Source organism: Oncorhynchus clarkii, chromosome 18, assembly GCF_045791955.1.
Source record: "Oncorhynchus clarkii lewisi isolate Uvic-CL-2024 chromosome 18, UVic_Ocla_1.0, whole genome shotgun sequence".
NCBI classification, from domain to species: Eukaryota; Metazoa; Chordata; class Actinopteri; order Salmoniformes; family Salmonidae; genus Oncorhynchus; species Oncorhynchus clarkii.
This window is the reverse complement of record NC_092164.1, coordinates 4,350,117-4,376,312: the sequence shown is the minus strand read 5'-3', so window position 1 is coordinate 4,376,312 and position 26,196 is coordinate 4,350,117. Positions and strand designations below refer to the sequence as shown.

The 26,196-nt window shown below is 46.6% G+C and overlaps 2 protein-coding genes across 2 annotated transcripts; one reads left to right on the top strand and one right to left on the bottom strand.

Annotated features, from left to right (window-relative positions):
- Positions 1-274: 274 nt before the first annotated feature.
- On the top strand, positions 275-8,320 carry LOC139372852 (protein aurora borealis-like). The gene is made up of 11 exons (XM_071112688.1): positions 275-311; positions 614-781; positions 1,480-1,586; positions 3,059-3,189; positions 3,336-3,446; positions 3,569-3,831; positions 5,307-5,463; positions 5,708-5,850; positions 5,944-6,390; positions 6,711-6,851; positions 8,222-8,320. Exons 2-11 carry the CDS (start codon positions 629-631, stop codon positions 8,243-8,245), a joined length of 1,677 nt encoding a protein of 558 aa, XP_070968789.1. The 5' UTR covers positions 275-311; positions 614-628; the 3' UTR covers positions 8,246-8,320.
- Positions 8,321-9,084: 764 nt separating this feature from the next.
- Positions 9,085-23,054, bottom strand: LOC139372823 (exosome complex exonuclease RRP44-like). The gene is made up of 20 exons (XM_071112639.1): positions 22,728-23,054; positions 22,157-22,314; positions 21,329-21,522; positions 20,086-20,159; positions 19,389-19,556; positions 18,759-19,034; positions 18,408-18,545; positions 17,719-17,865; positions 17,363-17,479; positions 17,094-17,195; positions 16,820-16,884; positions 16,644-16,728; positions 16,398-16,525; positions 14,449-14,535; positions 13,922-14,078; positions 12,659-12,873; positions 10,489-10,657; positions 10,065-10,223; positions 9,643-9,765; positions 9,085-9,465 (listed from the first exon to the last, which is right to left on the bottom strand). Exons 1-20 carry the CDS (start codon positions 22,944-22,946, stop codon positions 9,397-9,399), a joined length of 2,850 nt encoding a protein of 949 aa, XP_070968740.1. The 5' UTR covers positions 22,947-23,054; the 3' UTR covers positions 9,085-9,396.
- Between the last annotated feature and the right edge of the window lie 3,142 nt (positions 23,055-26,196).

Genomic DNA, 26,196 nt, shown 5'->3' with positions numbered 1-26,196 from the left:
CAAGCTGATTTACAAAAATACTTCTACTATCACAACCCCGTCATTTGGATAAATTCGAAATAGTACATTTGTTAATAAAGTCTACCATGAGTATATCATTTGCTAGTTAGCTCACTAACGACCACACAAGCGAAAGGAAGTGACGTCAATGTAAATTTGGAGCGTTCTGAAATCTTCAATCTGATTGGTTATCAGGCACTTCCTGTTAATTTCTATTGGTCAATGGGGGTTGTGGGAAAATTGAAATTAACGTTCGAAACAACTGACTCTGGAACCTTATTTTGGTTGTGTTGAAAACTTCTGCAGCTGCTGTAAGTATCTGAGCTCTAATATAAAATAACATATCGAATAGATCTATCAAATGAACCTCTCAGAATAGTTGCCGAAGCCTAAGCTAGCCAGGCATTTAACGAAACGTTTGGGATAGCTAGTATGTACTAAATTGTGGGACCAACAGCCAGCTAGTTAGCTAGCTACTCTTTCACGTAAGCAAGGTTTGTTCTCTTGATAGTATTACAGTAATTGTTTGGCTTTCTCTAGTACTTAGATTAGCATACTATTTATACTGGATCAAAGCTGATTAATGTTTGAATTCCTGCATCAATGGGTTCAGGTTTGTGGTCAGACTATGGGAGATCTTCCAGATGTCCAGATAACTCCTGAGACTCCAGGGAGGGCAGCTATCCGTAACCCCTTCGAGAGCCCCAACGACTACCATCGCCTGCAAGAATCCGTGGTCCCCAGCCCCTCTGTCTTCAAGTCCTCCAAGACCTCCGGAACCGTAAGTGTAAACCTACACTGAGTGTACAAAACATTGAGTTGCATTGCCTTTTGACAAAAGAACAGCCTCAGTTCGTCGGGGGCATGGACTACAAGGTGTAGAAAGTGTTCCACAGGGAAGCTGGCCCATATTGACTTACAATGCTTCCCACAGGTGTGTCAAGTTGGCTGGATGTCCTTTGGTTGGTGGACTGTCTTGATAAACACGGGAAACTGTTGAGTGTGAAAAACCCAGCAGCGGTGCAGTTCTGGCCACCCTCAAACAGGTGCCCCTGGCACCTACTACCATACCCCGTTCAAAGGCACTTCAATCTTTTGTCTTGCCCATTCACCCTCTGAATGGCATATGTACACAATCCATGTCTCAATTGTCTCAAGGCTTAAACATCCTTATTTAACCCGTCTCCTCCCCTTCATCTTCACTGATTCACTGATTTTAAAAAGAGACTTCAATAAAAGATCATAGCTTTCACCTGGTCAGTCTGTCATCCTAATATTTTGTACACATTTATGGTCTGGTCTCATACATATCTTGTGTAGTTCACCCACTTCGATAGCCTGAAGGACATGATCAGCAAGTCAGTTAACATGTTTGTCTCCTTCAGAAGTCCTGTCATTGTCCTCTTGTGAACGTAATCACCGGTTTTACAGAGCCACCTGAATTGTTATTTTCAATATTTTCTTGATCATTGTTTTCAGACACCAACCAAGTTTAAATGGGACATAGATGAGATGTCTAGCCTGCTCCCTGTGGACATAGACGCTGAGGATATCCACCGCCAGTCCTTGTACCTCAGTCAGACCAGGTGAGGAACTAGTAACCAGTCCATGTATCTCAGTCAGACCAGGTGAGGAACTAGTAACCAGTCCATGTACTGTAGTCAGACCAGGTGAGGAACTAGTAACCAGTCCTTGTATCTCAGTCAGACCAGGTGAGGAACTAGTAACCAGTCCATGTACTGTAGTCAGACCAGGTGAGGAACTAGTAACCAGTCCTTGTACCTAGGTCAGACCAGGTGAGGAACTAGCAACCAGTCCTTCTACCTAGGTCAGACCAGGTGAGGAACTAGTAACCAGTCCTTGTACCTCAGTCAGACCAGGTGAGGAACTAGTAACCAGTCCATGTACTGTAGTCAGACCAGGTGAGGAACTAGTAACCAGTCCTTGTATCTCAGTCAGACCAGGTGAGGAACTAGTAACCAGTCCATGTATCTCAGTCAGACCAGGTGAGGAACTAGTAACCAGTCCTTGTACCTAGGTCAGACCAGGTGAGGAACTAGTAACCAGTCCTTGTACCTAGGTCAGACCAGGTGAGGAACTAGCAACCAGTCCTTCTACCTAGGTCAGACCAGGTGAGGAACTAGTAACCAGTCCTTGTACCTCAGTCAGACCAGGTGAGGAACTAGTAACCAGTCCATGTACTGTAGTCAGACCAGGTGAGGAACTAGTAACCAGTCCTTGTATCTCAGTCAGACCAGGTGAGGAACTAGTAACCAGTCCATGTATCTCAGTCAGACCAGGTGAGGAACTAGTAACCAGTCCTTGTACCTAGGTCAGACCAGGTGAGGAACTAGTAACCAGTCCATGTACCTAGGTCAGACCAGTCCTTGTACTGCAGTCAGACCAGGTGAGGAACTAGTAACCAGTCCTTGTACCTAGGTCAGACCAGTCCATGTACTGCAGTCAGACCAGGTGAGGAACTAGAAACCAGTCCTTGTACTGCAGTCAGACCAGGTGAGGAACTAGAAACCAGTCCTTGTACTGCAGTCAGACCAGGTGAGGAACTAGTAACCAGTCCTTGTACTGCAGTCAGACCAGGTGAGGAACTAAAACCAGTCCTTGTACTGCAGTCAGACCAGGTGAGGAACTAGTAACCAGTCCTTGTACCTAGGTCAGACCAGTCCTTGTACTGCAGTCAGACCAGGTGAGGAACTAGGAACCAGTCCTTGTACTGCATTCAGACCAGGTGAGGAACTAGTAACCAGTCCATGTACTGCAGTCAGACCAGGTGAGGAACTAGAAACCAGTCCTTGTACTGCAGTCAGACCAGGTGAGGAACTAGAAACCAGTCCTTGTACTGCATTCAGACCAGGTGAGGAACTAGTAACCAGTCCGTGTACTGCAGTCAGACCAGGTGAGGAACTCTGACCAGGTTAAGGTTCACAATGCACACAAGACAAATGGGGAGCACTTTGAAATAGAACCGCTGCTGAGAGGTTGGGGGTGTTGGTTTATTGGTCTGGTAACAGCTTTGTTTTGTTTTTTTTAAAACATCCAGGATGGATTCTGACATCGAGGAGAAACGTCAGAATGCCATCGAGCAGTTTTTCACTAAAGGCGCCATTGTGCCTTCACCATGGAGCGAACCAACAAGCAAACAGAAATCAGCACAGATGCACTTTGGGAAGAGTAAGTGAATCCAATGAGTTGGAGTTGAGTTGCTTTTCACTCACCAACACACACACACATTATAGTGTTTTATTTTCTACTTCCTGAATAACTTATGTTCAGCCATTTCTATGGATGTTAAATGTGTAAATGTTTCTATCTTCAAGGTTCCATGTCCCCACTGATACTAGAAGAGCCACTACCAACTAAAAAAAACACAGTAGGCTGCCAGACAGTCCTGTCCTTACCTGTGGACTTCCTCATGGACAAAATATTAGGTACACCTTTACATGTCCGGGAACACGTCATATTTATCTCTGTGCAGATAAAACTTATCAGGTCTTAAATAACCTCTCTGTCTGTGTCTCTCTCTCTCTCGGCTGTCCCTCACCCACCCCAGGAGAATACTACAGATTGAAGGAGGTGTCTCAGCAGGATCAGGTTCAGGAGACCCTGAGCTCCTCGTCTCTGAGACGGAAGTTGTTTCTGGACGGCCAAGGGAGTGGCTCGGAGTCCTCCAACCCCCCCAGCCCAGAAGGAGGAGGAGGGGAGGGAGAGCCCCCTGGGGGAGAAGGGGGAGGGGATAGAGATTTCCTCTCACCCATGAGCGCCTCTCCTCTGTCCTGCCCGTTGTCTGGCAGGTCTGCCCTGACCCCCTCCACTGTAAGTGTGCCACTATTCAATGTCAATGGTGTCTGTGTACAATTACAGTTTAAGGGAAACATGCAGCAAGTGTGGTTTGTTGCTTTGGTTCTAAGCATGCGTTGTTATTATCACAGGGCTGCCCAATCCTTTTCCTGGAGAGCTGCCATCCAAAAGGTTTTCACTGGGTCGGGTTAGTTACAACTGGGGTTGGAGTGAGAACCTACACGAGGGTAGATCTTCAGGAACAGGGTTGGAGTGAAAACCTACACGAGGGTAGCTCTCCAGGAACAGGGTTGGAGTGAAAACCTACAGGAGGGTAGCTCTCCAGGAACAGGGTTGGAGTGAAAACCTACAGGAGGGTAGCTCTCCAGGAACAGGGTTGGAGTGAAAACCTACAGGAGGGTAGCTCTCCAGGAACAGGGTTGGAGTGAAAACCTACAGGAGGGTAGCTCTCCAGGAACAGGGTTGGAGTGAAAACCTACAGGAGGGTAGCTCTCCAGGAACAGGGTTGGAGTGAAAACCTACAGGAGGGTAGCTCTCCAGGAACAGGGTTGGAGTGAAAACCTACAGGAGGGTAGCTCTCCGGGAACAGGGTTGGAGTGAAAACCTACAGGAGGGTAGCTCTCCGGGAACAGGGTTGGAGTGAAAACCTACAGGAGGGTAGCTCTCCGGGAACAGGGTTGGAGTGAAAACCTATAGGAGGGTAGCTCTCCGGGAACAGGGTTGGAGTGAAAACCTACAGGAGGGTAGCTCTCCGGGAACAGGGTTGGAGTGAAAACCTACAGGAGGGTAGCTCTCCGGGAACAGGGTTGGAGTGAAAACCTACAGGAGGGTAGCTCTCCGGGAACAGGGTTGGAGTGAAAACCTACAGGAGGGTAGCTCTCCGGGAACAGGGTTGGAGTGAAAACCTACAGGAGGGTAGCTCTCCGGGAACAGGGTTGGAGTGAAAACCTACAGGAGGGTAGCTCTCCGGGAACAGGGTTGGAGTGAAAACCTACAGGAGGGTAGCTCTCCGGGAACAGGGTTGGAGTGAAAACCTACAGGAGGGTAGCTCTCCGGGAACAGGGTTGGAGTGAAAACCTACAGGAGGGTAGCTCTCCGGGGACAGGGTTGGAGTGAAAACCTACAGGAGGGTAGCTCTCCGGGAACAGGGTTGGAGTGAAAACCTACAGGAGGGTAGCTCTCCGGGAACAGGGTTGGAGTGAAAACCTACAGGAGGGTAGCTCTCCGGGAACAGGGTTGGAGTGAAAACCTACAGGAGGGTAGCTCTCCGGGAACAGGGTTGGAGTGAAAGCCTACAGGAGGGTAGCTCTCCGGGAACAGGACAGCTCTGCTATAGCAGATGCTATATTCCTTCTAAAGTGGTACTGTGTATAACATCTAGGAGGGAATCTGTTTGAGGAAGAATCACAAAGGATTTCAAATATAGACATAACCACTTGTTTTCTCTCTTGCTGTTTTAATGAGACGTTGTCTCTCTCTTTTTTTCAAAGGGTCTTTTCTCGTCCAGCCCTATCCAGGGTCGTTACCGAACCTACAGCCTGGGAAGTGTCACCAGCCCCCTGTGCCCTGAGCGGTCTTCTCCTGCTGGCTTCCAGTCCCCTGCCCTGTCCCCCATCGGACCCCAGTTCACACAGACACCCGTAGCAGGTATACGAGTCTGTTAAAGAGGTGTTTTATGTCCTTATTGACATAATGTGTCTTAAATGTTCTGTTAGACCATAAACCTGATGCGGCTTTGGAGACGGTATCTATGGAAACTGATTGAATGTGTCTGTGCAGATTAGCACAGTCATCTTTTACGGACCTCGACCTGTTGAGTCAAGTCATTAGGTGAAAAGGTATCCATGTTGTTGGTCATTTGAGTGACGCTGTGATTGTTTTTCTTGTCTAGGAGAGAGGAGGAAGCTGAGCTTCGTGACCCCTGAAGGTGTTCCCCTAGACATGGACATCAACTCCTGTACAGAGAGCCCCTATGTAGACGGCTGTTCCCCCATCCGCTTCTGCTCTTCGCTCCAGCCCCCGGGCCGGACCCAGGTCAACCCTCAGCTCAGACCCGGAGCCCGCTGCTGGGCCTCACCCCCAACCATCTCCCCCAACCCTTCCCTCCAGCCCCCGGGCCGGACCCAGGTCAACCCTCAGCTCAGACCCGGAGCCCGCTGCTGGGCCTCACCCCCAACCATCTCCCCCAACCCTTCCCTCCTGGACCAGGGCAATATATGTCCTTCTACTTCACTACCACCCATGGAGATGGGCCCCTGTTCCCCCTCTCCGGTGCCGTGTGTACCCAGGACTAGTGGGGGTCTGCTGGGGATGGAGAGGCTGTGTGAGGGGGGTTCGGGGATGGACCAGCCTCTGTTGGACTCAGTGAAGATGGAGGAGGAGGTGGAGGAGAACGGCGAGGTGGAAGTGGACCTCCCTGTGGAAGAGGAGGAGGAGGAAGGAGGTGTGACTCCTGTTGGTGTCCGGTTGACCAGCTCCCGTGTGGGGGCGAGCGTGATGGCAGCGGAGGCGTCTCATATGTTTGTGTCTCTGCTAGCTGAAGGAAGCAGCATCCCTTATGATAACAGCATGCAGGTCTGTATCCTGAGGGCCGTCTACTGACTAAACCGCTCTAATCACAACAGAATAGACCTCTGACAAGCTGGACACCAGTTTATCATTTCAGAAAAGGCATTTTCATGTTTATAAAAACTGGAAGAGTTACACTGACATGTATGTTACAATGACTGCGTTTTTGACACATTTTTTTGCACTAAAATGTTATTGGGTTGAATGTACACGGATGGATCATATACTTTGAATTATTCTTAGATTTGATGACCGTGTTAATCACTGTGGGAGTGATTTGACAATCTGTTTTAATAGAATTTGAACTGCCTGTTTGCTCTGTGTAGGTGGACAGTGGGTACAACACATACGCTGGCACCGCCAGCCTGATAGATGCCATGAGTTCAGACAGCCAGAGTAAGGAGTCGTTTGACGCAGCACACAACCCCGACGACGTCTTCCCTCACAGCAGACACACTAAGACCAAGGTAACGGAACCCACAGCAGACACACTGAGACCAAGATAACGGAACCCACAGCAGACACACTAAGACCAAGGTAACGGAACCCACAGCAGACACACTAAGACCAAGGTAACGGAACCCACAGCAGACACACTGAGACCAAGATAACGGAACCCACAGCAGACACACTAAGACCAAGGTAACGGAACCCACAGCAGACACACTAAGACCAAGGTAACGGAACCCACAGCAGACACACTGAGACCAAGATAACGGAACCCACAGCAGACACACTAAGACCAAGGTAACGGAACCCACAGCAGACACACTAAGACCAAGGTAACGGAACCCACAGCAGACACACTGAGACCAAGATAACGGAACCCACAGCAGACACACTAAGACCAAGGTAACGGAACCCATAGCAGACATACTAAGACCAAGGTAACGGAACCCACAGCAGACACACTAAGACCAAGGTAACGGAACCCACAGCAGACACACTAAGACCAAGGTAACGGAACCCACAGCAGACACACTAAGACCGAGGTAACGGAACCCACAGCAGACACACTAAGACCAAGGTAACGGAACCCACAGCAGACACACTGAGACCAAGGTACGGAAGCTGTTCAGCAGTCTGATGGCCTGGGGGTAGAAGCTGTTCAGCGGCCTGGGGGTAGAAGCTGTTCAGCAGTCTGGCGGCCTGGGGGTAGAAGCTGTTCAGCAGTCTGGCGGCCTGGGGATAGAAGCTGTTCAGCAGTCTGGCGGCCTGGGGATAGAAGCTGTTCAGCAGTCTGGCGGCCTGGGGATAGAAGCTGTTCAGCTGTCTGGCGGCCTGGGGGTAGAAGCTGTTCAGCTGTCTGACGGCCTGGGGTTAGAAGCTGTTCAGCTGTCTGACGGCCTGGGGTTAGAAGCTGTTCAGCAGTCTGACGGCCTGGGGTTAGAAGCTGTTCAGCAGTCTGGCGGCCTGGGGATAGAAGCTGTTCAGCAGTCTGGCGGCCTGGGGTTAGAAGCTGTTCAGCTGTCTGACAGCCTGGGGTTAGAAGCTGTTCAGCAGTCTGGCGGCCTGGGGTTAGAAGCTGTTCAGCAGTCTGACGGCCTGGGGGGTAGAAGCTGTTCAGCAGTCTGACGGCCTGGGGGGTAGAAGCTGTTTAGCAGTCTGACGGCCTGGGGGGGTAGAAGTTGTTCAGGAGACTTTTGGTCCCAGACTTGGTACTCCGGTACCTCTTGCTGTGTAGCAGAGAGAATAACTTGGGTTGCTGGAGTCTTTGACGATGTTTAGGGCTTTCCTCTGACACCAGAGTTGGATGGTATTTAATGTGAGTTTACACGTTGCTCAACCATGATTGTCGTGGTAACAGCTTATGGACAACCCTTTCTTTGTTTTCCAGACTGGTTTTCCTCAACACCATTGAGTGAGCTGATTGGAGGAGAACACATGGAAGCCCCTCCCACCTTTAACCTCCCAGCTGAAGCCAATGATGATGTTTGGCCATGTTTATGTTGCCACGTTTTAAAGCAGCCGTGTCGGGGTGTATTCATTAGTCGGATTCTGTTGGAAACCCTTTATTTCTAGACATGGAACCTACCTGAATTTGTCCAATAGAAACAAACCGTTGCCAAACGCTTTTGTTTAGAGTGAATCGTGTACTGAATAACACCCCGGCTAAGTGACAATGTTAAGATGCTGCCATTCGCACAAATGAACCTTGAAATTAATTCCTATTGGCGCTAGCTATCCCTCGTAGTGGAGTTGAAATGGCAGCCTATATAGTGTACTACGTTGGAGCCCTGGTCAGTAGTGCACTACGTTGGAGCCCTGTGGGCGTTGGTCAGTAGTGCACTATATAGGGAATAAGGTGCTATTTTGGAAAAGTTAGTGTTGACATGAACAAGGGACTGATGAAACTTGACTGTTATGTATTTATACATTTTATATTCTTGATTGTGAATTTAGCATTATTTTTAATCAGTTAAACAATTACGGGAATGTGACTTATGATAAAGGATTTTTATTGTACATTTTGTTATAAATATTTGTTTAACTGCAGAGCTCCCCTTTAAACAAAGCCACCATCTGATTAAATGATGTGTTTTATGGAGGAAGTGTTATTGAATGAGTGTAACGTTCTGACTAGACCACTGAGACACATTAAATGTTGGGCTACTCTTCAGTTTCCTGGCTACATGTGAATTAAATGCACCTACTCCAATCACCAAACAGAGACTAGCCAAAGAGATGAGAAATGGAACATTGGCTAAAACCAAGAGATTTATTGAGAGTTGTACAAGGTAACATTCCTTCCAGAATAGACCGTACAAACCCCATGGGTCAGGAATACAGTATCATCACATTCTACAGGTTACTGGCATCACATTAACATTTACCTGGAAGGATGATATTCTATAGGTCAAGGAAAAAAGGTTCTGACTGAAGGTTTTAAAATCATAACCATATTAACCACAGGATGTTCTGTGCTTGTACTGTAGAAAAAAGAAAAGCTAAACATTTAAAAAATAACTCAACTGAGCTCGGAGAAGAGTTTCAGTCTGAGGATGGGGTTGTTCAACGGTCCAGTTTAGCTCTCTTGACCTCTGGTTCTGGTTCAGACGGCGCGACACTCACTCCAGAGATCTAGAAAACAATATTAGTTACATACATGTCCAAGCCTGAAATGAGTGATTTGACTTGACAGAAGGCTATTTTACCTCGTCGGACCTGAACGTGGTTTTAGTTCATAACTTCATGGAAATTAACCACCATAGGATCTCTGTAATTACAGAGAGGTTCAGTTTGAAACAACAAACGTACCACAGGTTCGACCAGGGACATCCTGATCTTCTGGTGCTGGACGTTGGACGCATCCAGACTGATGGTCACCTTGACCTTGTCAAACATGTTGAAGGAGTGGCCCTCCACCGTCAGACTAGGAGCCTATACACACACAGAGTTACAGTTGATCCACACACACACACACACAGAGTTACAGTTGATCCACACACACACACAGAGTTACAGTTGATCCACACACACACACAGAGTTACAGTTGATCCACACACACACACACACACACACACACAGTTACAGTTGATCCACACACACACACAGAGTTACAGTTGATCCACACACACACACACACAGTTACAGTTGATCCACACACACAGAGTTACAGTTGATCCATACACACACAAAAAAAAAAGCTTTAATTTTCTCTGACACACAACGAGGGTACCTCTTCGTTGAAGATCAGTTTGGGGCTGGGTTTATCTTTGTTCTCAAAGAACACCGTTCCCTCCAGACCAAACTTAGGGATGAGGACGATGATGGCGTTCTTCCTCACAAACAGGATGAAGCCCTCTTCGTTCAGGATGCCTCTGCTCTTGAAGAACAGCTGGAGGAAACGACACATTATCTTGTCAAACAGATGGAAAACAGGGAGAGACTACCCGGAAATGTCCAGTAAGAAATGTTATTTTTCAATTTCCGTTGCAAAGCATTTTGCTACAGTGCACTAATGAATATGACCTAGTTGTCCTTTTGTAAAAATGGGTCCCTCGTCTTCAATGGGACTTCCTGGTTAAATAGTTGTGAGTCCAGTACCTGTGTGTGGAAGGTTAGAGGCTCTAACAGGTCAGTGTGTTGAGTGAGTCCAGTACCTGTGTGTGGTAGGCTACAGAGGCTCGCTGTGCGTACTGGGCCATCTTGTGTCTGTAGTTGAGGTTGTTGCAGAGGGCAGACTGCTTGTGTTTGTCCATCAGGTCTGGGTAAGTGCTGTCTGCTCCAATGGCTACAGCCAGCAGCCGATGCACGATGATGTCAGAGTATCTGTTGAGGTTACAATCACATCAGAACCAGTCAGGAGTAGAGGAGGGGGGGTGGGGGTGGACCAGTCAGGAGTAGAGGAGGGGGGGTGGGGGTGGACCAGTCAGGAGTAGAGGAGGGGGGGGTGGTCCAGTCAGGAGTAGAGGAGGGGGGGGGTGGGGGTGGACCAGTCAGGAGTAGAGGAGTGGGGGTGGACCAGTCAGGAGTAGAGGAGGGGGGGTGGGGGTGGACCAGTCAGGAGTAGAGGAGGGGGGGTGGGGGTGGACCAGTCAGGAGTAGAGGAGGGGGGGTGGGGGTGGACCAGTCAGGAGTAGAGAAGGGGGGGTGGGGGTGGACCAGTCAGGAGTAGAGGAGGGTGGGTGGGGGTGGACCAGTCAGGAGTAGAGGAGGGGGGGTGGGGGTGGACCAGTCAGGAGTAGAGAAGGGGGGGTGGGGGTGGACCAGTCAGGAGTAGAGAAGGGGGGGTGGGGGTGGACCAGTCAGGAGTAGAGGAGAGGAGGGGGGGTGGACCAGTCAGGAGTAGAGAAGGGGGGGTGGGGGTGGACCAGTCAGGAGTAGAGAAGGGGGGGTGGGGGTGGACCAGTCAGGAGTAGAGGAGAGGAGGGGGGGTGGACCAGTCAGGAGTAGAGGAGGGGGGGTGGGGGTGGACCAGTCAGGAGTAGAGGAGGGGGGGGTGGTCCAGTCAGGAGTAGAGGAGGGGGGGTGGGGGTGGACCAGTCAGGAGTAGAGGAGGGGGGGTGGGGGTGGACCAGTCAGGAGTAGAGGAGGGGGGGTGGGGGTGGACCAGTCAGGAGTAGAGAAGGGGGGGTGGGGGTGGACCAGTCAGGAGTAGAGGAGGGGGGGTGGGGGTGGACCAGTCAGGAGTAGAGGAGGGGGGGTGGGGGTGGACCAGTCAGGAGTAGAGGAGGGGGGTGGGGGTGGACCAGTCAGGAGTAGAGGAGGGGGGGTGGACCAGTCAGGAGTAGAGGAGGGGGGGTGGACCAGTCAGGAGTAGAGAAGGGGGGGTGGGGGTGGACCAGTCAGGAGTAGAGGAGGGGGGGTGGGGGTGGACCAGTCAGGAGTAGAGGAGGGGGGGTGGGGGTGGACCAGTCAGGAGTAGAGGAGGGGGGGTGGGGGTGGACCAGTCAGGAGTAGAGGAGGGGGGGTGGGGGTGGACCAGTCAGGAGTAGAGGAGGGGGGGTGGGGGTGCACCAGTCAGGAGTAGAGGAGGGGTGGTGGGGGTGGACCAGTCAGGAGTAGAGGAGGGGGGGTGGGGGTGGACCAGTCAGGAGTAGAGGAGGGGGGGTGGGGGTGGACCAGTCAGGAGTAGAGGAGGGGGGGTGGACCAGTCAGGAGTAGAGGAGGGGGGGTGGTCCAGTCAGGAGTAGAGGAGGGGGGGTGGGGGTGGACCAGTCAGGAGTAGAGGAGGGGTGTGGTCCAGTCAGAGGTAGAGAAGGTGGGGGTGGACCAGTCAGGAGTAGAGGAGGGGTGTGGTCCAGTCAGAGGCAGAGAAGGAGGGGGTGGGGGTGGACCAGTCAGGAGTAGAGGAGGGGTGTGGTCCAGTCAGAGGTAGAGAAGGGGGGGTGGGGGTGGACCAGTCAGGAGTAGAGGAGGGGTGTGGTCCAGTCAGAGGTAGAGAAGGTGGGGGTGGACCAGTCAGGAGTAGAGGAGGGGTGTGGTCCAGTCAGAGGTAGAGAAGGAGGGGGTGGGGGTGGACCAGTCAGGAGTAGAGGAGGGGTGTGGTCCAGTCAGAGTTAGAGAAGGGGGGGGAGTGTGGACCAGTCAGGAGTAGAGAGAGAGTGTGGACCTACAGATGGGTGAGGTGAAGTGTGTGTTCTCACCGTCTGATAGGTGAGGTGTGTGTTCTCACCGTCTGATAGGTGAGGTGTGTGTTCTCACCGTCTGATAGGTGAGGTGTGTGTTCTCACCGTCTGATAGGTGAAGTGTGTGTTCTCACCGTCTGATGGGTGAGGTGAAGTGTGTGTTCTCACCGTCTGATAGGTGAGGTGAAGTGTGTGTTCTCACCGTCTGATAGGTGAGGTGAAGTGTGTGTAGATGGGAGAGGCCAGTCCATAGTGGTGGAAGTCACTGTCCATCCCGGAGCAGAAGTACACAGCCTGCATCATGCAGCGTGTTGCTAGGATACGCAGCAAGGTGTTGAAGTAAGGGAAGCCGTCCACCTGGGCCGCGTCCAGAGAGTCAGCTAGAGCCTTGGCCGAGTCCGTGTGGATCACCATGTCCTGAGGGGAGGGACAACAACGTTAGGACTACATCACACTGATGTCAGAAACAACAACGTTAGGACTACATTAGACTGATGTCAGAAACAACAACGTTAGGACTACATTAGACTGATGTCAGAAACAACAACGTTAGGACTACATTAGACTGATGTCAGAAACAACAACGTTAGGACTGCATTACACTGATGTCAGAAACAACAACGTTAGGACTACATTAGACTGATGTCAGAAACAACAACGTTAGGACTACATTAGACTGATGTCAGAAACAACAACGTTAGGACTACATTACACTGATGTCAGAAACAACAACGTTAGGACTACATTAGACTGATGTCAGAAACAACAACGTTAGGACTACATTACACTGATGTCAGAAACAACAACGTCAGGACTACATTAGACTGATGTCAGAAACAACAACGTTAGGACTACATCAGACTGATGTCAGAAACAACAACGTTAGGACTACATTAGACTGAAGGTCCTACGTCAGTCCCTATTTCGTTGTCCTTCGACCCGGAATGGAACAGTTGTCCCCAAAAATATCAAGTCTTATTAAAACTGTGTTTTAGCTGGAAGTGTTGTCTATAGATGTACCTGTCATTAGACTGGTTTTAGATAGAAGTGTTGTCTATAGATGTACCTGTCATTAGACTGGTTTTAGATGTTGATGTCTAGTCAGTCTGAATATATAGATGTCATTAGACTGGTTTTAGATGTCTAGTCAGTCTGAATATATAGATGTACATTAGACTTGTTTTAGATGTTGATGTCTAGTCTGAATATATAGATGTCATTAGACCTGTTTTAGATGTTGATGTCTAGTCAGTCTGAATATATAGATGTCATTAGACTTGTTTAAGATGTTGATGTCTAGTCAGTCTGAATATATAGATGTCATTAGACATGTTTTAGATGTTGATGTCTAGTTTGAATATATAGATGTCATTAGACCTGTTTTAGATGTTTATGTCTAGTCTGTCTGAATACATAGATGTCATTAGACTTGTTTTAGATGTCTAGTCTGAATACGTAGATGTACCTTAGACTTGGCAGCCTTGTTAAGGATGTCGTAGTTGGATGGAGGAGGGGCGGGGTGCTTCCTGAGAAGAGCACACTCTGAGAACTCATCATAAATCTTCTGAGCTACTGAGATGTTGGCCAGCAACATGAACTCCTCCACCATCGAGTTGGTCTCCCTGGGGAACAATAAAGTTATTTGAATTTGAACCCACCGATACAGCGTGAACATCAAGTCTCTGAGCAGAGATCTACTGCTGGATGTTATAACCCAGTGACAAGGTAAAACTGGAAACAGCAGGATGCCTTGACAGGCCACAAAAAGCTTGTCAATATTCATGTGAATTCAGCTGAACTTGTTGAAGTTTAAACCACGTTAGTCAGGGTCAAAACGACAGCACAGTTTCAAGCCCCATGAATAGAACCTTATTTTAAATTCTATATTCTAAAAGCCTTATTTTAAATTCTATATTCTAAAAGACTTATTTTAAATTCTATATTCTAAAAGCCTTATTTTAAATTCTATATTCTAAAAGCCTAACAACGTACTTGAGTTCCTTGGTCTGTAGGTCTATGGGGTCGTGAGTCTCACTGTCGATGTGGAAGCGAACCTCGGGCGAGGAGAGAGTCAACGCGCTGAAACACACAACGGAAAACCACCATGTTAGATTACCAACAAAGACAAGTACTTATACATTCCACACAGAGTACAACATATATATTAATGACACCAGCAACCAGATCAATAAACACAATCAATCCATCAACCAACTAATCACCTTTGGGAATACATCAATCTGCCACAGTTCTAACGATCCGTCTCTTTCAACAGTTAGGGAAAAGGTTATCAACTACTGACATCACATAGTCACAAACCATTTATCCTCGGTCTCTTCAGGGTCCTGGCTAGTCTGTTCAGGTCTAGTAACCTCTTACCCTTCCTCTATCCTGTCTCTTCAGGGTCCTGGCTAGTCTGTCCAGGTCTAGTAACATCTTACCCTTCCTCTATCCTCGGTCTCTTCAGGGTCCTGGCTAGTTTGTTCAGGTCTAGTAACCTCTTACCCTTCCTCTATCCTCGGTCTCTTCAGGGTCCTGGCTAGTCTGTTCAGGTCTAGTAACATCTTACCCTTCCTCTATCCTCGGTCTCTTCAGGGTCCTGGCTAGTCTGTTCAGGTCTAGTAACCTCTTAACCTTTCTCTATCCTCGGTCTCTTCAGGGTCCTGGCTAGTCTGTTCAGGTCTAGTAACCTCTTACCCTTCCTCTATCCTCGGTCTCTTCAGGATCCTGGCTAGTCTGTTCAGGCCTCGTAACCTCACCCTTTCTCTATCCTGTCTCTTCAGGGTCCTGGCTAGTCTGTTCAGGTCTAGTAACATCTTACCCTTCCTCCTGGCTAGTCCTCGGTCTCTTCAGGATCCTGGCTAGTCTGTTCAGGTCTAGTAACATCTTACCCTTCCTCTATCCTCGGTCTCTTCAGGATCCTGGCTAGTCTGTTCAGGTCTAGTAACCTCTTACCCTTCCTCTATCCTGTCTCTTCAGGATCCTGGCTAGTCTGTTCAGTTCTAGTAACCTCTTACCCTTCCTCTATCCTGTCTCTTCAGGATCCTGGCTAGTCTGTTCAGGTCTAGTAACATCTTACCCTTCCTCTATCCTCGGTCTCTTCAGGATCCTGGCTAGTCTGTTCAGGTCTAGTAACCTCTTACCCTTCCTCTATCCTGTCTCTTCAGGATCCTGGCTAGTCTGTTCAGGTCTAGTAACCTCTTACCCTTCCTCTATCCTGTCTCTTCAGGATCCTGGCTAGTCTGTTCAGGTCTAGTAACCTCTTACCCTTCCTCTATCCTGTCTCTTCAGGGTCCTGGCTAGTCTGTTCAGGTCTAGTAACCTCTTACCCTTCCTCTATCCTGTCTCTTTCAGGGTCCTGGCTAGTCTGTTCAGGTCTAGTAACCTCTTACCCTTCCTCTATCCTGTCTCTTCAGGATCCTGGCTAGTCTGTTCAGGTCTAGTAACCTCTTACCCTTCCTCTATCCTGTCTCTTCAGGGTCCTGGCTAGTCTGTTCAGGTCTAGTAACCTCTTATCCTGTCTCTTCAGGGTCCTGGCTAGTCTGTTCAGGTCTAGTAACCTCTTACCCTTCCTCTATCCTCGGTCTCTTCAGGGTCCTGGCTAGTCTGTTCAGGTCTAGTAACCTCTTACCCTTCCTCTATCCTGTCTCTTCAGGGTTCTGGCTAGTCTGTTCAGGTCTCGTAACCTCTTACCCTTCCTCTATCCTGTCTCTTCAGGGTCCTGGCTAGTCTGTTCAGGCCTCGTAACCTCTTGCCCTTCCTCTATCCTCGGTCTCTTCAGGGTCCTGGCTAGTCTGTTTAGGCCTCGTAACCTGTTACCCTTTCTCTATCCTGTCTCTTCGGGATCCTGGCTAGTCTGTTCAGGTCTAGTAACCTCTTACCCTTCCTCTATCCTGTCTCTTCAGGGTCCTGGCTAGTCTGTTCAGGTCTCGTAACCTTACCCTTTCTCTATCCTCCGTTTCTTCAGGATCTTGGCTAGTCTGTTCAGGCCTCGTAAGCTCTTGGTGGTGTCATCATTCATGTTGGCGTCATCAATCCTCATCTGGGCCTCGGCGTACGTCAGGGAGGCCTGGAGGAAGAATTATCATTCAATTCAATAAACTTTATTGATCCCTGAGGGGCATTTCTTACATTGTCTCAATCACAACTGTTACATTGTCAAATGTGTGAGTTTCCTCTCCCTCTACCTTGGAGTTGATGACACTTTTAGTGAATCTGGTCTTGACTATCTCAGCCTTGTCGTTGATCTCCCATATACAAGAGAAGGCCAGCCTACCGAGAGGAGACACCATGAACACCACTAACGGTAAATGACAACAACAATAACAAAATATATGATGTCTTCAGGAAGTATTAAAGTCACCTCTCCACACTGGATCGTAGAGAACACAGGTTGGAGCTCAGCAGTTCAGGAACCATGTCGATCCTCTGATGGGAGACAATCATCTGTGTTAGCAATACAACACTTAAATGGAACCCTTTTCCCTATATAGTGCACTACTTTTGAACCGGGCTCTGGTAAAAAAAAAAATTAAAAAGTAGTGTACTTATAGTGAATAGGGTGCCATTTAAGACGTACTAAAAGTGCTAGCTAGGGTTCATCAAGGTTACTATGTGATGAAACAGATGGTCTGTACCCTTCCAGTCAGGTAGACTGTAGTTCCTCTGTTAGCAGCCTCCAGGTCCATAGCGTTGCCTGGCCGGATGAAGTGGCTCACATCAGCAATGTGGACACCAACCTTCAACCCACAAAGAAACACACACACACACACACACGATGACCTCTCAACTTTCAATTCTGTTCCACCATATTACCCATTAAAATAAGATTCTGTTACCTCATCCAAACATTCACCCGTCCCAATAAAATGCTGTGGTAAACTGTGTCAGTTCCTCAGTGTCCTACCTCTTGGTTTCCATTGGGCAGGTCTCTACAGTGCAGAGCATCATCTATGTCCGTACAGCCAGGAGGATCCACACTGCAGACGGTCAGGTTCCTCAGGTCCTCTCTCACAGCCATGTCCTGATAGAAGATCAAATAAGGTTTAGTGATGCATTATTACCTGTTATAAGCATGTTATGAGCCTTTATAAAGTATTATAACCACACCATAATGCAATTATACCAACAGGCTTTAAGTAGTGTTACCAAATTGTTGATTGGTGTAGCTACAACAACGTAGCCACCAGGTGACAACCATTGATATATGTCTTGACACAAAATGGCCGCCATAACAGGACCCCCCCTGTGCGGTGCAGTTACCTCCTCTGTGATGTTCCAGGGCATCTTGGGGAGGAAACTGAGGACGGCCTGTGAGAAGTCCTGGTGAGGGACATCATGCTCCAGTAGTAGCACCTCCGTCTCCGTCTCCTTGTCCCCTGCACTTCCCAGGCTACGAACAAAATGGCCCTGAGAGGAGGAGAGAGGGAGAGAAGGAGAGGAGAGAGGGAGAGGAGGAGAGAGGGGTGGGTGAGGAGAGAGGGAGAGGAGGATGAGAGGGAGAGGAGGAGAAGAGGGAGAAGGAGAGAGGGGTGGGTGAGGAGAGGGAGAGGAGGAGAGAGGGAGAGGAGGAGAGAGGGAGAGAAGGAGGAGAGAGGGAGAGAAGGAGAGAGGGGTGGGTGAGGAGAGGGAGAGGAGGAGAGAGAGAGGGAGAGGAGGAGAGAGAGAGGGAGAGGAGGAGAGAGGGGTGGGTGAGGAGAGAGAAGGAGAGAGGGAGAGGAGGAGAGAGGGGTGGGTGAGGAGAGAATGGTGTCTAGTCTCTGCTAGTTCCTCAAAGACCGAAAGAGGAGAGATGAGCCGTTATGATTGAGGTGCGTTCCAGGTCCTCTTCATTGCAGTCGAGCTGCACATCTCATGTACATCACACACTTCTCCAGGCATCGATGTCCCATAATGATACGTGATCATCTGAGCAGCCCAACTGTAATCAAGAGGACCTGAGAGACACATACATTAGGGTATCTGGAGTGCTTGGGCCAGCCGTCGATGGCCACCATGATCCTCTGTCCTGCCAACGTGGCCGCCTGGCGCGTCTCTATACGGATCCTGGGGATACGGCGGTCGGCTGGGGTGAAGAGGTGACGGGTCGCCTGGGAAGGGGAGGACGGGGTATAACAGACCAGGAACAATGAGATATCTTCGTCAGCACAAAACAAGTACGACAGACGACAAAATAATCACAAGAGAAACCAAAGCATGGTGGTATACGCATCCATATGGATAAATACTCATGTAGGATTTCTGAAGGGCTTGATTTGATTGATGTGTTGATTGACAGAGCAGAGCGAGGTGATGCTAGTTACCTCTTTGATTTGGGACAGGAAGAGCATGCCACAGAAGGGTCTCCAGTTCCTCTTGATGATGCCCACCACCCTGCCTGTGGGCTTCCGTGACGCCGCCCCAGACGGACCACTCTTCAACTCTGCCTCCTCCTCCTCTGTGACATCATCCTCCTTGGGCCCCTCGTCCTGCAGCACCACAGAGGACGGAGCCACCCATTGGTTCAGAGGCAGGATCTCCACAGCAACCAGGTCCTGATGGACAGCCCTGTTCAGGTTCTGCAGGCCTTGGATCAGAACCTGAGGGGCGGGACAGGAAGAGGAAGTGTTACCATGGTAACCAACGCTGCTTCGTTTACATTTCCCATCCAATCACTCACTCATCCCCATCTCGCCAGCTGGCACTTAGAACAGCATCAAAGATTCTCCACTCCCATCCAATGGTAAAGGAAGAATTATACTGTTGGTGACTCACTTTTCCAAACCAGGTACATGAACAGAGGAGTTAACTAACCAGGTACATGAACAGAGGAGTTAACGATGAGGAAATATTCAGCAACTGTTGGAGGACTTAAAGAATGTTCCATACTTCTATGTCAGGTTACACGGCCAGAATCCACTAATGAACATGAGCTATGCTTCAGCAGCACTCACCTCTGTACTGTCATCTCCTTCTCCGTGGACAAACACAGTAGCCTCCAGGTAGTTGTCTCTGCTAGCCCGGAACGTTCCCTGTTGGAAGGTCCCACTCTTAATCCCAGACTGGATCCTAGACAGGGGCAGGTGCTCCGGGAACAACACCTTACTGCTGGTGATCTCATTCTGGGGGAGGGAGAGAGAAATTAAAGTGCTAAATTAAACGAATAACCTTGAATATGCAGATCTAACTTTCTCTATGAATATGCAGATCTAACTTTCTCTATGAATATGCAGATCTAACTTTCTCTATGAATATGCAGATCTAACTTTCTCTATGAATATGCAGATCTAACTTTCTCTATGAATATGCAGATCTAACTTTCTCTATGAATATGCAGATCTAACTTTCTCTATGAATATGCAGATCTAACTTTCTCTATGAATATGCAGTCCAACTTTCTCTATGAATATGCAGATCTAACTCTCTCTATGAATATGCAGATCTAACTTTCTCTATGAATATGCAGATCTAACTTTCTCTATGAATATGCAGTCCAACTTTCTCTATGAATATGCAGATCTAACTCTCTCTATGAATATGCAGATCTAACTTTCTCTATGAATATGCAGATATAACGTTCTCTATGGATCTAAAATAGCTGCTGTAGAAAGTACATATGTGTAAATGCGATATTGTGTAGATATTAGTTACCTTGTCATCGTTGGTCAAAGCCAGTCGATCCACCAGCTCAGGGTTGGCTATCAGACTCTTGACGTACTCCTCACCTGTGTGGAACAGAAGACGGATGAAGATGGCATCTTCTAGAGTAAACATGTAGTCGACATCTTCTAAAGTAAACATGTAGTCCACATCTACTAAAGTAAACATGTAGTCCACATCTACTAAAGTAAACATGTAGTCCACATCTACTAAAGTAAACATGTAGTCCACATCTACTAAAGTAAACATGTAGTCCACATCTACTAAAGTAAACATGTAGTCGACATCTTCTAAAGTAAACATGTAGTCCACATCTACTAAAGTAAACATGTAGTCCACATCTACTAAAGTAAACATGTAGTCCACATCTACTAAAGTAAACACGTAGTCCACATCTACTAAAGTAAACATGTAGTCCACATCTAGAATAAACATGTAGTCCACATCTAGAGTAAACATGTAGTCCACATCTACTAAAGTAAACACGTAGTCCACATCTACTAAAGTAAACACGTAGTCCACATCTACTAGAGTAAACACGTAGTCCACATCTACTAGAGTAAACACGTAGTCGACATGTTGAACACACCTAGTATTGTGACCTTGTGTTTAAGGTTAAAGACAAGAACAGCGGTCTCATCTTGGGGTACTGAGGTAACAGATATTGTGATATTAAAGACAAGAACAACGGTCTCATCTTGGGGTACTGAGGTAACAGATATCGTGATATTAAAGACAAGAACAGCAGTCTCATCTTGGGGTACTGAGGTAAGAACAGCGGTCTCATCTTGGGGTACTGAGGTAACAGATATTGTGATATTAAAGACAAGAACAACGGTCTCATCTTGGGGTACTGAGGTAACAGATATCGTGATATTAAAGACAAGAACAACGGTCTCATCTTGGGGTACTGAGGTAACAGATATTGTGATATTAAAGACAAGAACAGCGGTCTCATCTTGGGGTACTGAGGTAAGAACAGCGGTCTCATCTTGGGGTACTGAGGTAACAGATATCGTGATATTAAAGACAAGAACAGCGGTCTCATCTTGGGGTACTGAGGTAACAGATATTGTGATATTAAAGACAAGAACAGCGGTCTCATCTTGGGGTACTGAGGTAAGAACAGCGGTCTCATCTTGGGGTACTGAGGTAACAGATATTGTGATATTAAAGACAAGAACAGCGGTCTCATCTTGGGGTACTGAGGTAACGGAGGTGTCTTGTTTCTTACATCTGTATGTGAGCAGGCCGGACTCCTCTGCTTTCTCCTTGTTGCCCCGGTCGTTGGTCAGCAAAACAACCTTTAGCTTCTTGTCCGTGGGGGTGTTGTTCAGGTGATCACTGTACCACTTGGTAGATATGCGGATGGCTCTGTCATTCCGATCGTTGGCGCTTTCCCCCTGCTCTCTCTCTATATACGTTTCTCTGGAACAGAAGAATACAGCCATACGTGGCTTTGAAAAGCATTGATCACAAATCGGATGGACAGTTAAGGAGTCAGCATGCTTCAGTTCGGCTGGCGACTAGCCTGAGCTCGGTTAGCTGAACGAGTGTGCTCTCATACTTAAAAAGACCTTGGGTTGAAAAACAAGAAAAAAAAACGGCAATAGTACTGTTTATCCTTTTTGAGACGCCGTAGCCAGTATACACTTCCCCAAAATAGTCAGAACAAAGATATATAACTCAATAAATATGTTATAAATTTACTTTTTTGTCTAGTAGATCTTAGTCACGCAATTTTTCATCTGATTAGGATGTTAGGTGCAGTATTTCTCAAGAGAAAACGTGAATAAGAACAGCTTAAAAAACCCGTGCCAAAGTCCAAAAAACAAACAAAATGGCATCATAATATACACGCAAACTCTCCCAAACTGTTTTGGTCGGGAAACATGCTGACTTCAGTCTTGCTCCAACTTATTTCAGTCAATTGCTACATTGGCGTCAGTGGTGGGATAACCCCAAGGGTCACTCACTGATTCAAAACCAAGTTAGGCTGCACCCCCTTAAATCACTACAAAACAGTCAGTTATCTAAGGCAATCAGCAGATCTATTTTCTACCTGTGATGTTCGTTAGTGAAAGTGTAAAAGTGTTTTTCCTTGTCGTGAAGGATGTCTTTCAATCGCTTGTAGATGGGAGCGCTCCTGTGGCGGACCTCTTGGAGTACAGTCTGCAGAATGATCACGTTCTTGATCAAGGGATCCTCCAGGATATCAATCTACAGACATTAAAAGGGATACTGACTCAGCGTGGTAGAATGTCACACCTGAAAGTTAGTCAAACTAGTGTTAGCTAGATCAGGGGTTTTGCCCTAGCACTACATAGCGGACTCAAATATCCAACTCATTATCAAGCTTTGATTATTTTCATCAGCTGTGTAGGGCAAAACGTGCCACCGGGGGACGGGGGCATGACCGAATGCCACCGGGGGACGGGGGCAGGACCGAATTTGCGAAACCCTGAGCTCGATAAGTGGGGTTCACACTTTCACGAGAGGCGTGTCAGACATCTAAAACTGTAGTGATGCGGTGGGAAAATCTAGCGATTACTTTAGACATGTACTTTTTTTTGTATTGATTTGTTGTTAATAATAACAACGTTTACGTTAGACATTATTGCACAGTAACTTACCTGGCTCAACACAATATTTGTGTCTGGGAGTAAATAGTGTGGGAAAGAACACAAGTTGCTTTCAATGCAAGCGTCTTTCTGCAACACAGTCTCTTCTTGCTTGCATTCTGTACAAACTTCACTTCCGCACCAAATATCGTCTCGCAGGTAGTGCTCGCGGACTATTTTCATGATCCCGCCTGATCGGGTTTTCTTTACGAAAGTTTTTGATTTCAACATTACTCCGATAAATATAGATTACAACAGTAATTTTGATAAGTTTCTACTCATAGGTGTACATCAACAAACATTCCACCCGAGACCGATGTACACACGTGGGAGGGAGGGAAGATAAAAACATTCCCGGGGTTTCTTGTGACGGATCATATCTGATTCATATTCTATTGTGAAAGTTACCAGATACTTTGTGTGCTTTTTTATACATATATCAATGAAATGTGTGTATTTTAAAAACAATTTAGGGGGAATTTTATGATAGATAATTAAAAATGTCATAATATAATATTTTCCAACTCTGTGTAAAACTTTTTAAGGCCATCTTCTTTTTCTTCTTCATTTGAATGGCGGTGTGCAAACCAACGTCAAGAAGCATTACAGCGCCGTTGCGGGCTGGAGTGTGATAGACACAGTGCAAGTGCTCATCAACAACACTTGCATGCATAATCAGGGTGGATACGTCATCCTGTTTCCTTGAAAACTATAAAGGTCAGTAGCGACAGATAATGTAATAACTGACAATAATGAAATATCTGCTAATAATGTGATAACTTTTACATTTAACATTTTATAAATGCTGATAATGTAATAAATGTCCAATAATGTGTAATAAATATGCTGAACGCATAACGTAATAACATTTTTGAGCATAATGTAATAGTTACTACAGTTAGTTATTACATTATGTGTTGATTATGACATAAAGTGTGTAACTTTTTTTTCATTAATAGTGTAATGACTTCATTCAAAGATGACGTCACTCTCTTTGTTTAATGCATATTAAGTGTCACACACTTGACAAATACTGAAAAGGCCAAGGTTGCCTCAGGTCAGTCGCAATGCCATAATACACAGGATTCAAAACAGCAACATGTAGCCATTACTACATCCCTTAATAATGGCAGCCACACATCCATGATCACCACTGTGGTTGCTTTGTGGAGCAGCTCGTTGAGTTTAGTCCTGATGAGTTCTTTATGATCATCCTCCAGTGGTTTTCTAGTCTCACTGATAACAGTCAACTCAGGTAACTCGCCTTTCAGGTTTACATGTGTGTACTGTTCTGGCTCAGAGCATGACACACCTCCCTCCCTGACCCCTATCCTTACCCTTCAGGACAGAAAGGGTAGCGTCAGAGAGAGAGAGACAGAGAGACATAGAGAGAGAGACAGAGACAGACAGAGAGAGAGAGTGAGTTACAGAAAGATAGAGACAGAGAGAGACAGAGAGAGAGAGAGAGAGACAGAGACAGACAGAGTTACAGAAAGATAGAGAGAGAGAGAGAAAGACAGAGAGAGAGAGAAAGAGAGAGAGAGAGAGAGAGAGAGAGAGAGAGAGAAAATCCTCTATTCCACGTCCATCAGCCACTATTGTGAACACTGGTCTTCTTCACGGTGAGTTAAACAGATACATCTATCGTTTTCTATAAAGAGGGTACATCTTTGGTAGTGGTCTCTTTGGTAGTGGTCTCTTATCGTTGCTGAGTTTCACAGTTTGAAATGATCCTACATGATATTGATTGAGAGATGCATCATTAAGAGCAGTTGGTAGCTGGGATTTCCGTATCCCTGTGTGTTTTTCTGAGATGTTTAACTTTGTTTGTTAAGGAAAGGTTATGGCATGGTTAGTGTTCTGTTATCACAGTTCTCAAAAGGTGCAAGCCACAACACTATTATAACATAGCAACATTATTATGCCATAGCAACACAATTATGCCATAGCAACACTATTAAGCCATAGCAACACTATTAAGCCATAGCAACACAATTATGCCATAGCAACACTATTAAGCCATAGCAACACTATTAAGCCATAACAACACTATTAAGCCATAGCAACACAATTATGCCATAGCAACACTATTAAGCCATAGCAACACAATTATGCCATAGCAACACTATTAAGCCATAGCAACACTATTAAGCCATAACAACACTATTAAGCCATAGCAACACTATTAAGCCATAGCAACACTATTAAGACATAACACTATTAAGCCATAGCAACACTATTAAGCCCTAACAACACTATTAAGCCATAGCAACACTATTAAGCCATAGCAACACTATTAAGACATAACAACACTATTAAGCCATAGCAACACTATTAAGACATAACAACACTATTAAGCCATAGCAACACTATTAAGCCATAGCAACACTATTAATCAACACTATTAAGCCCTGACAACACTATTAATCAACACTATTAATCAACACTATTAATCAACACTATTAAGCCATAACAACACTATTAAGCCATAACAACACTATTAAGCCATAACAACACTATTAAGCCCTGACAACACTATTAAGCCATGACAACACTATTAAGCTATGACAACACTATTAAGCCATAACAACACAATTAAGCCATAACAACACAATTAAGCCATAACAACACTATTAAGCCATGACGACACTATTAAGCTATGACAACACTATTAAGCCATAACAACACAATTAAGCCATAGCAACACTATTAAGCTATGACAACACTATTAAGCCATAACAACACTATTAAGCCATGACGACACTATTAAGCTATGACAACACTATTAATTAAGCCATAACAACACAATTAAGCCATAGCAACACTATTAAGCTATGACAACACTATTAAGCCATAACAACACAATTAAGCCATAACAACACAATTAAGCCATAACAACACAATTAAGCCATAACAACACTATTAAGCCATGACGACACTATTAAGCTATGACAACACTATTAAGCCATAACAACACAATTAAGCCATAGCAACACTATTAAGCTATGACAACACTATTAAGCCATAACAACACAATTAAGCCATAACAACACAATTAAGCCATAACAACACTATTAAGCCACAGTGAAACAAAGTCTGCTGTTCTCAACCATTTAAGTTTGTGATTGTTCAATCATTGTGATTGTGTTGAACATTCTTGCGTAATCAAACATACCATCTGGCATGCCATTCTTAACCACATCAGGAAGCGTTCGTCATAAAACAGATACATCCACATTCAGATATGTCCTCAGGACAGGTCATTGGAATGTTAAAACGTAGCAGGTGACCCAGGTTGTGAGTGTTCATCACACCAATATCTCTGTTTCATTTCATGTTTCTTCTAGCACAGACTGGACCATCCTCGCCTGCTTTCTGCAATGTCTGTTTTCAGTCAGAAGTCGAAGCCTGTCAGAAGGAGTCAGGAGATGAGTGCCAGTCAGAACATAGTTGACAGCAGCAGGAAGAAGACCAGTCTGCT